This window comes from Echeneis naucrates, chromosome 3 (assembly GCF_900963305.1).
Source record: "Echeneis naucrates chromosome 3, fEcheNa1.1, whole genome shotgun sequence".
NCBI classification, from domain to species: Eukaryota; Metazoa; Chordata; class Actinopteri; order Carangiformes; family Echeneidae; genus Echeneis; species Echeneis naucrates.
The window spans coordinates 27,690,352-27,701,207 of NC_042513.1; the positions used below are offsets into that span (position 1 = coordinate 27,690,352).

At 48.1% G+C, this 10,856-nt stretch overlaps 1 protein-coding gene across 1 annotated transcript; it reads left to right on the forward strand.

The window, feature by feature from the left end:
• The first annotated feature begins 18 nt into the window (after window positions 1–18).
• slc9a5 (solute carrier family 9 member A5) lies at window positions 19–10,137 on the forward strand. The gene is made up of 16 exons (XM_029497409.1): window positions 19–364; window positions 2,394–2,696; window positions 2,780–2,943; window positions 3,892–3,970; window positions 4,059–4,236; window positions 4,361–4,581; window positions 4,705–4,907; window positions 5,067–5,156; window positions 5,306–5,376; window positions 5,615–5,741; window positions 5,864–5,955; window positions 6,156–6,282; window positions 6,920–7,069; window positions 7,277–7,346; window positions 7,442–7,570; window positions 7,675–10,137. Exons 1-16 carry the CDS (start codon window positions 19–21, stop codon window positions 8,259–8,261), a joined length of 2,937 nt encoding a protein of 978 aa, XP_029353269.1. The 3' UTR covers window positions 8,262–10,137.
• Window positions 10,138–10,856: the final 719 nt, after the last annotated feature.

The window sequence follows — 10,856 nt, forward strand, 5'->3', positions numbered from 1 at the left end:
TCTGAGCTCCGGAGGAAGATGCTGCCGCTCGCTCTGACGCTGCTGCTGCTGCCGGCGGCCGCCGACCTGCCCGTCACCGGCTCTCCGCCGCTCCGGGGGCCGGGACCCGGCTTCTCTCCGTCGGTCCCCGCCTCTCCCTCCTCCCCGCCGCTCCTCCTCCTCGCCCAGCCCCGACCGGAGTCCGGGGCGCCCGGCGTCGCCTTGGCCCGGTCCGCGGAGGAGCCGGCCGGGCCCGGGGAGGAGGAGCGGCCGCAGCATCCTCATCACGGCGGCGGGTACCGGGTGGTCCAGTGGGAGTGGAGCTACGTCCAGACCCCCTACATTATCGCCATCTGGCTGCTGGTGGCCAGTGTGGCCAAGATCCGTAAGTCTGGGGGGTCGGACCAGCACCGGGACCGGAACTTTACTGCTCCCATCTGTGGGACCCGAACCGGTTCAGAGTTTGAGTTTAATGAGCAGAGAAGTGGAGGGAATGTAGAGGTCAGAGGTCTGGACTGATGCTGGTCCGCTGGGAACGGAACCACCCACACACCTGGACCTGGACTCGACCTGGATTCACTCTTTGTGTATCGATTCAGATATTTTGTCATCCTGTTGTGTGTTCTGGTTCTGGTCCGGATGATTCAAGTCTCTGAGACTCTGAACCTCCATTAAGACCCAGCAGGACTTCTGCTGGTCCAGGTCCTCTAAAGCTGGTGATGTGTTGGTGGTGATGGTGGTGATGAAGGTGATGATGATGATGATGATGAAGGTGATGGTGGTGATGGTGATGAAGGTGATGATGATGATGATGAAGGTGATGGTGGTGATGATGAAGGTGATGGTGGTGATGAAGGTGATGATGATGATGATGATGATGATGATGAAGGTGATGGTGGTGATGGTGATGTGTTGGTGGTGATGGTGGTGATGAAGGTGATGATGATGATGATGATGAAGGTGATGGTGTTGATGATGAAGGTGATGGTGGTGATGGTGATGGTGGTGATGAAGGTGATAATGATGATGATGATGAAGGTGATGGTGGTGATGGTGATGAAGGTGATAATGATGATGATGATGATGATGAAGGTGATGATGGTGATGGTGGTGATGAAGGTGATGATGATGATGATGATGAAGGTGATGGTGGTGATGAAGGTGATGGTGGTGATGGTGATGAAGGTGATGATGATGATGATGAAGGTGATGGTGGTGATGATGATGATGATGAAGGTGATGGTGGTGATGGTGATGATGATGATGAAGGTGATGATGATGATGAAGCTGGTGGTGGTGATGAAGGTGATGGTGGTGATGGTGATGATGATGATGAAGGTGATGATGATGATGAAGCTGGTGGTGGTGATGGTGATGATGATGATGATGAAGGTGATGGTGGTGATGATGATGATGAAGGTGATGGTGGTGATGGTGGTGATGGTGATGAAGGTGATGGTGGTGATGGTGATGAAGGTGATGATGATGATGATGAAGGTGATGGTGGTGATGTTGATGAAGGCGATGGTGATGATGAAGCTGGTGGTGGTGATGAAGGTCTACCTTACCTCTGCAGCAGTAATGATACTGAGCAGGTCTGGATCAGGTGGACTCTGTAGACCTTGTTCTGTTGTGGTCCCAGTGGTTGAGACCTTTTTGTGTTTTGTATTGATTGCTGTGTTGTGGGTTTTGGGTTGTGTTGTGGTTGTGGCTCCTTTAAAAACAGACACAGCTGAGGTTCAGGTGGATGAGTCTACCTTTGTGGACTGATGCTGTTTAAGGACATGAATTAAAGTCAGTAACTTTCCTCACTTGTCATTTGCTGTGGTAGTTTCAGCTGTGTGTGATGTGCATGTGAGTGTTGCCATAGTGATCTTCTGTTGTTTGTTTTTTTTTTTTATCAGTGTCTTGTGGGAGGAGTCAAATTGCCAATACAGGAAGTGGTCATCAGGTCAACGCTGATATAAACACTATAAAATGAGTTCAGACCAGACTGATCAAAGACATCACATGTTTGAGGCCTCATACATCCTGAGCTTCTAAATATATGAATGATTGGATGAATGTAGTGAAACTGGCTAAGGCCAAATAAACTGATCAACAAGGAGATAAAACTGTTTTACACGACAACAAGAACAACGTCAAAGTGATCTTTTTTAAATCTGATTAAATGGTTCCCCTTCAGTGTTTGATCCTCCGGATGAGCCATCAGAGAGACTAATGTCTGTCCTGCTGTGTGTGTGTGTCTTGTCATTGTCAGATTACTAACCCTGCAAACACGCACACACACACGCAGACGGACAGACAGAGAGATAAATCTGCCGTTTCCACCTGAAGGTTCTGGCGATGAAGGTGAACCTTCATTGGTTACCTGATCAGGTGTTTCCGGCTCTGACAGCTCTCTCCTCCTTCAGTGTTCCACTTCTCCCAACGCTTCACCACGGTGGTCCCAGAGAGCTGCATGCTGATCCTGCTGGGTCTGGTCTTGGGCGGGGTCGTCCTCATAGCCAGTAAGAAACAGCTGTACCAGCTTGAGCCTGCCCTCTTCTTCCTCTTCCTGCTGCCAACCATCGTGGGCGACGCTGGGTACTTCATGCCGGCCCGCCTCTTCTTCGACAACCTGGGCGCCATCCTGATGTACGCCGTTGTGGGAACGCTGTGGAATGCCTTCTGCACCGGCTTCTGTCTGTACTCTGCCAAACTACTAGGGGTCATAGGTCAGTCACTGTGGGGGTCATAGGTCTATTAATGGGGATCAGAGGTCAGTCACTGTCTCAGTGACCGTCTGTGTGTCTGTCAGACAAGCGCGTGCAGGCCGAGCTGATGGACTTCCTGTTGTTCGGCGCGCTGATCTCGGCCGTGGATCCTGTGGCGGTGCTGGCTGTGTTTGAGGAGGTTCATGTCAACGACATGCTCTTCATCATCGTGTTCGGAGAGTCGCTGCTCAACGACGCTGTCACTGTGGTGAGACACACACACACACACCTCATTCTGAGATCTGACAGTGTTGCTAATGGATGTTGGGGTCAGTGATTATCTGTTTGTGTCTTTTTGTGCGACTTCTCCCTGAGCTGTGATCTTCAGATCTATGATGGTCCTCTGCTTCTTGGGGCTTCTGGGTCTCTGGTGCTGCTCAGGGATCAGTTCAAGCATCAAAAGGTTCAGGATCAGAGTCTGCGTGTTGGTCTGCTGTATTTCTGCAGCAGCTTGATTGTGTAACTGAGTCATGAGACAGAGAAAACAGAGATCCAGATGTGACAGCAGAGACAGACGTCCTGATGGCCGGACAGGAGCAAACAGGTCACACTCATGAGTAACGTGCGATCAGACTGCTGTGAGCAGATTAACTGAGCAGTTTCTTAATCCTCCGCAGAACTCCGAATATGAGCTAATCCCAGAAACACTGTGGGAATAACTGAACAGGCCAAGAGCTCCTGTTAGTTTCCCACATCAGTCAGACAGGAAGTGACATTAACATGATCAGAATCCTGGTCACACACTGAGCTCTGACATAACTCAGGTGAAAGGAATCATGGGAAAGAGAGACAGGTCATTCAGTCTGTCTCTTTTGTTCCGACTATGAAGCTTCTTGGTGCCATTTAAGACATAAAACGGTTTTGTTGGTCCAGATTCATGTTTCTTTTTGGGGATCTTCAATGTGGAGTTGGAATATCATGGGATAAATATGATGGAATATAGTTGGAATAGTCTATAATCAAAAAGAAAATATCACACCTTCATCCTGAAAACATTAAAACTTTATCCTCCACCTGGACAACAACAACATCTGGATCTGGGTTCTGGTTTCTGGTCCTTTTTGCCTTTATCGTATTGGTTATTTTTCTCAGCTGCTGTTTGATTGGTGGTCCAGTTTTTGTCCCAGGAGACATCTTCTTGACATCTGTGTTGCAGGTCTTATATAAAGTCTACATCTCCTTTGTGGAAGTGGGACCCTCCAACGTTCAGACAGCTGATTACTTCAAAGGAGTCGGTGAGTCTGCAGAGAAAAACACACCTGTGTGACCCGCCCCTGGCCCCTGGCCCCACCCACCTTACTCTCCTTCCAATTCCTCCTCCAGCCTCCTTCCTCATCGTCAGCATCGGAGGGACTTTGGTGGGTCTGGTTTTTGCTGTCATCCTGGGCTTCATCACTCGCTTCACCAAGCGGGTTCGCATCATCGAGCCACTTTTTGTCTTTCTCTTGGTGTACCTGGCGTACCTGACAGCCGAGCTCTTCTCCCTGTCTGCCATTTTGTCGTGAGTTGTTACATTTTGATTTGTGTAATGTTGTGTTGTTTAGATGCCCCACACTGTCCTGGTGGTTCTTATTAGACCTGGTTCAGGTCCTACCTTCATCTCTCTGTCTCTGTCTCTGTCTCAGAATGACCTTCTGTGGTATCGGAGCCAACAAATATGTGGAGGCCAACATTTCCCAGAAGTCTCGAACCACAGTGAAGTACACAATGAAGACTCTGGCCAGCATTGCTGAGACCATCATCTTCATCTTTTTGGGGATCTCAGCCGTGGACAAGTCCAAGTGGGCCTGGGACACTGGCCTGGTGTCCTGCACTCTAATCTTCATCTTCGTCTTCAGAGCTATTGGTCCGTCACGTACACCAGGACACCTAAACACGAAGAAGGAAACCACAGATTTACTTCCTGAAACAAATGGATCTTCATTTTGAGGCAGCAATGTCCTGACCTGTAGTGACCTCTGTTCTCCAGGTGTAATTGGCCAGACCTGGGTTCTCAACCGCTTTCGGCTTGTTCCATTGGACAAGATTGACCAGGTGGTGATGTCGTATGGTGGCCTTCGGGGAGCGGTGGCGTTTGCTCTAGTGGTACTGCTGGATGCCGAGCAGGTCAAAGCCAAAGATTACTTTGTTGCCACGACGATTGTGGTCGTCTTCTTCACAGTAATGTTCCAGGTTAGAGCAGAGACACTTCCTCTTTAACATATATGAGACTCAGGGACCCAAACCTGGTCTTTCAGCTCTCTGATGATCCAAAAGATGTCACAGATTAAGTTAATCAAAACTCACCTGTCTCTCTTTCTCTGTGTCTGTCTGTCTGTCTCTCTGTCTCAGGGTCTGACCATCAAACCTCTGGTCAACTGGCTCAAAGTTCCTCGCTCCACCAGCAGGAAGCCGACCATTAACGAGGAAATCCATGAGAGGGTGAGAGGCAATCTTCATCTTCCTCCTCCTCTTCTAGTCTCTGACTGAAGCTGGTGGACCCATAGTTAACTGACCCATCATGCACTTTGTCTATGGTCCTCTAAGTCTTCAGGAGCTGACTTATCTAAACCTGTCTGTGTGTGTTTCAGGCCTTTGACCACATCCTGACGGCGGTGGAGGACATTGCAGGGTTGCAGGGATATCACCACTGGAGAGACAAGTGAGTCATTATGACTTCATTTAATACAAAAACACACAATTACATCATCATTATATTATTGTATGATTCTATGATTATAACATAGAGTCATAACTAAATCATTTAACATAATAACATACAGGGGCAGGGAGACATGTGGACTGTTATAATGAGTGACAGAGGACACCAGGGGGAGCTGTTTCATCATCAATATTGAAACAGAAGGTCTCTCTCGGTCTCTCTCTCTGGACCTCCCCAGGTGGGAACAGTTTGATAAGAACTACCTGAGTAAGCTGCTGTTGAGGAAGTCTGTGTACAGTAAGAGCGAGCTGTGGGAGGCCTATCAGAAGATCAACATCAGAGACGCCATCAGTGTCATCGACCAGGTGAGTCAGGTGACAACATACCTGGGTCACCTGACAGATTCATCCGGAAGACTTTTACCCTTTGACCGATGTGTGTGTGTGTGTGTGTGTGTGTGTGTGTGTGTGTGCGTGTGTAAATGTAGGGGGGGAACGTCCTGACCTCAGCCAGACTGTCTCTGCCTTCGATGGCCAGCAGAGCTTCTTTCCCCGAGGTCACCAACGTCACCAACTACCTGTGAGTCACATGACTCTGTGTGTGTGTGTCTTCGTCTTCATACTTTCAGCATAAGGGCACAGTGGGCGGGGTTATACTCACTGAGCTCAATCTCTCTATCACTCCGCATGTTGTATCACATGATCAGTGATAGTTACACCCATCAGTCCTCAGTGGTTGTTATGCTGACAGCTAACGTACTAACATGTTGCCATGTTCAGGCGTGAGAACGGCAGTGGGGTTTGTCTGGACCTGCAGGTGATTGACAATGTCCCTGGAGCCAAAGTGGAGGAGGACATGGAGACACACCATGTCCTCGCAGAGAACCTGTACAAACCCAGGAGACGGGTAACATATAAAGAAACACACACACACACACACACACACATCCTGAGCTGTGTCCCGCAGAGCGTAATCAGCTAGTTTGGGTGCTCAGAGCCTTGAGCATGTCCTTGATGACGCCCAGGAGGAGGTTCCAGGGTCATCGAAGGGTCTGTTTTTAAATTAAAAAGATTGCCGGATCCTCCAAGGACATTCTCAATGAAAAACCTCAGACTTTCTCTAAATCTGGACCTAGACTCTGGTCTGAAGAACCTTCACTCTATCTATGAGTTTATGGTCTCAGTCTCTAGTTAACAGTCAATCAACACAACGTGATGTTCATTTTCCATGCTCCATTTAGAGGGAAAGGGGAGGGGTTAGGGGGCAGGCTACTGAGTGACTGACAGACTGTACTACCCAATCAGGAGTCCAGAACAGGTCAGATCCACCTTCTCCTTTAAAGATGGTGACCAAAGGACAAATAACACAATGGGTAACATCACAGAGGGGAGACAGCTGAGACATCCTGTGTCGACCATGAATTATGTCATTTTGGCAGCACAGCTGCAGCTTCTCACCTCGAAGAATCTGAAATATGATCATGTGTCATGCTGTGCCGGGTTGTTTTCTGTTGTGTAGTGTTTTGTAATGTGTTGTTGTTCAGTATCAGTCCCACTACAGTCGACACTTCATGCCTCTGGGGGAGAAGGAGCGTCAGGACAGGGAGGTGTTTCAGAGGAACATGAAGACACGAATGGAGACGTTCAAGTCCACCAGATACAAACGTCACAAAAAGGAGCGCAGCCTGAAGAAGGTGACACACAAACACACACACACAATTATGTCTGTCAGTGAAACAAATATTTAGCTCTAATTAGTAGGTTCTTCTTCTGATTACAGTCATGGTGTTTCATCACTCGCTCTGACGAAACAGAGCAACTGAGCTGATTGGCTAATAGAGGGTCAGCTACTTCCTGTTATGGCTACAGGCGACCTCACTTGTTTATTCTGCTCTCAACAGCGCAGAGGATCTGATGCCAAGGAAGATGGTGGCGACAAGCCCAGACGCAACGTCAGCTGGCAAGACAAAGGTAACGCACAATGAGGGGAGGAGCTAAAGAAAGCCTCACCTGTTACACTTGATCATTCCCACGCCTCCTGTGTGTGTGTGTGTGTGTGTGTTTAGATCCTGTGGTGGTTCCTGTGGAGTCGGAGGAAGATAAAGCTGAACACTCGGACCCAGAGAGGGAGGACGATGTTGGGATCACCTTTGTTGCTCGCAAAGTGGAGACACCTAAACAGCGGCCCAAATCAGGTATGAGTTCAGAGCAGAGCTGGCACAGAGGTCATACATCAGTTGGGGCGGGGACCCGGGTAAGGGGTGCTTTAACTGTCCTGCTGCTGTGTTTTCTCCATCAGTCCCTGCAGCTCTTGAGGGGTGTCAGAGTCCAACTTCCACCCCGTCCTCCCCCCCCGTGGGGGACAGCCACTTACCATGGAAGGGCAGCGTGGGTTCCCCCCCCCCCTGTGTGTCCGTGGAGGCCACAAAGATCATCCCTGTGGACCTGCAGCAGGCCTGGAATCAGAGCATCTCCTCTCTGGAGAGCATGTCCTCCCCACCCGCCCATCCCGAGCCCATCCATCCCCGCGTCAGCGCCCTGTCCAGAATGGTGGGGCCTCGTCCAGCCTCCTACACCCCACCGGGCAGCGTGGGAGGCAGCACTTCCTCCATCGTAGCCCAGGTGTTGCAGGGTTCCTTCCGTTTCCCAGACAAGAAGAAGGAGGAGGAAGTGGAAGAGGAGGATGATCGGGGGGCATCACAGGAGCTGCAGCCACTCATGTCAGCTCTGAGGCCCCCTGGCTCCCTGCCGCCCCCACCACCTCCCCCAAGCTCTGCCCCAGGTTCAGGGAGGAGGAGGAACCCCCGTGTCTACCTGAGAAGCCTGGTGACGGCACCCCCCCCAGGTGGCAATGAGCCTTACAGCCGAGGCCCCACCCAGCTGTAACAAACACACCTGCCTCCACCAATCACCAAAACACACACATCAGGCCATCCAACAGGAACCGTGGCTCACTCTCCTCACCTCCACCTGCAGCTGAGGTCTGATCTGACCGCCCCCTCTCCCCACCTCCACACCAATCTTCACCAGCCAACACACGACACCAGCTGACAGGCTGAGCCAGGACTTTCAGAGTAAGACTACAGACAGCTGATTATTTTTAATGTTCACATTCTCTGATCATCAGGTAGAAACTTCAGTTTATGCAATTTCATCTATAAATCTGCTCTCATGTTCAGACTGTGTTGGTCTGTCCCTTAACTCTTCTCTCCCTGTTTCTAAGCTCAGTGGTTCCTACTGAAGATGTAAAACTAAGAGAAATATGATGTAAACATTCAGCAGTAAATCAGTGTGTTGGTGGCAGCAGTGCAGTGAGTCTAAAATAAGCTCCACTGATGATGATGATGATGATGATGATGATGATGATGATGATAAAGGACTCACAAAACCAGTCCATACGTGACTAAAGAGACAGATAATCAAATTTCTGGTATTGTGTGTTTATGTTCAGCCACCACACATCTGGTCACAACCACAACGAGCTTGTGTCTCCTTTAGGACTTTAAAACTGGAAAACCAGCGCTGATCAAAACTATAAGTAATAATACATAATCAGTCATATTGATCCTGGACTCTCACTCAGACTGTCTCTTTACAACCTGTTTACTGTTATTGTGAACATAATTGTAATCACAGCTGACAGCAATGATGCTGATGATGGTGGTGATGGTGAAGATGACCTGTGCTGTAATGGGAGCCAGTCTGACTTGATTGTAGAAGCTTTTTAAACCTTGTGCGTGTTTCTTTACTCCCAGGTGTCAACATCAACGTGACTGATGTGTGTATTTATTCTGTCACAGCTGCTCGTATCAAATCTCTTGTATTTTGTATAAGCTACAGGAATTTCAGATCTACATGTGTTTATTTTCAATGACCAAAGTGTAAAGAGCCTATTGAAAATTTGTACAGCATCTTTGTCTTTAACCGCCTTACTCTGTTTTGTCTATGTAGCTGCGTGTTGTGTTTCACATGTGTGTAGCTATGCACACACTCTGTTGTGTGTCTTTAACTATTGCCTTAATGTCAGAGCTGCTCTCACACACTCAGCTGATCCAGAACCAGCAGCCACTGCAGCTCCACATTCAAAGGCTACATGCTAAAGCTAATGGCTAATTCAGGCCATTACTGGACCCTGGTGGTTTCACTTGGTCTACAATTTGACAAAGCACAATTCTTCATGGTTACCCATAATAAGTGTAATCACTCAATAAATGACAATATTGATCAAGATCCTGATGAATTGACAGTTCATGCAGTAAACAATCTGAACAATGACTCTGGTCATTCTGGGTCTGCTTGCAGACACCTCCACATTATTGAACATCCATCGTTCCAGTCATCACTTTGATCTGGATTGAAACTGAAATGCACTGGAGCCTCCATGTGAGATGAAAGTAACACAAAGAAGCACCAGTCGAGACTGTCAGACAGTACTTTTCCTCTGTCTCCTTCAGGCTCGCTGATCTGACTGTTGGCTGACTGTTGAGCTGCTGGTGACATGGATTATCATTCTTGTTGCCTCATTGTACCACAGTGAGTGTAGTAACACAGAGATACACAAACATGCTGCTGCTTGTGAAAAAAAAAGTAAAAAAATAAAAGCCTTTAAAATGAAGATACTTGAAGCGGAGACACTGGACCAGGGTCCACAGTCCAGATGTTGATCATCACTGCACTGTTTCATTCAGATGCAGAACAGTTGGGATTGAATATGAGTTTATCATTTATCCAAAAGAATCCTCCATCTTTGTGCCAAATGTTTGTAAGCCACACAACAAGTAAATAAATGTGTTTTTCTGAATGTATTGTCCATTCCTTCTATTCTAGGAGACCCTTGCAGGTAAAAAAAAAAAACCCCTAAGTATTTTATAGTACTCACATAAACTTATTTTATTCAATGCTTTATTAAAACCAAATTTCTTCAGTTAAAAGTTCAAAAGCATATCGTTCAGCCCAGGGGACTTGTTACCAACACCTTGAAAAATGTGTGTCAATTTTTTTTCATGCCCATAGAGTAATAAAAACAATCAAAATCATGAGGGAGGTTTTCATAATTTGTGCATGAAAGGGTTAATGATTTTTATCACAACAAGGGCGTCGGCCCCACAGCTGCTGCAGGGTTTTATTTAAGGTGATAACTGAGGCCCCGGGCCCCTGGGCCTGGAGGCAGCAGTGGCTCAGTGGGTTGGGACCGGTTCACGTCCCAGCCCGGACAGCGAAATGTGGAGTGTGGACTGGAGGATGGAGAGGTGCCAGTCCACCTCCAGGGCACCGTCCCACAAACCGCTCCAGGTGCGCCTCTCTGCATGTTTGTGTAGTAGGGGCCCCTGTGTGTGTGGTTGTCTGGGAACTGTGTATATATATATATATATATATATTTTTTTTTTTTTTTTTTTTTAGAGAAACACAAGAAACTTGTGCGACAAAAAAATGGACCAGACTCAGTGAACACCCTCCTACCAACAAATTTTCACACTGCTC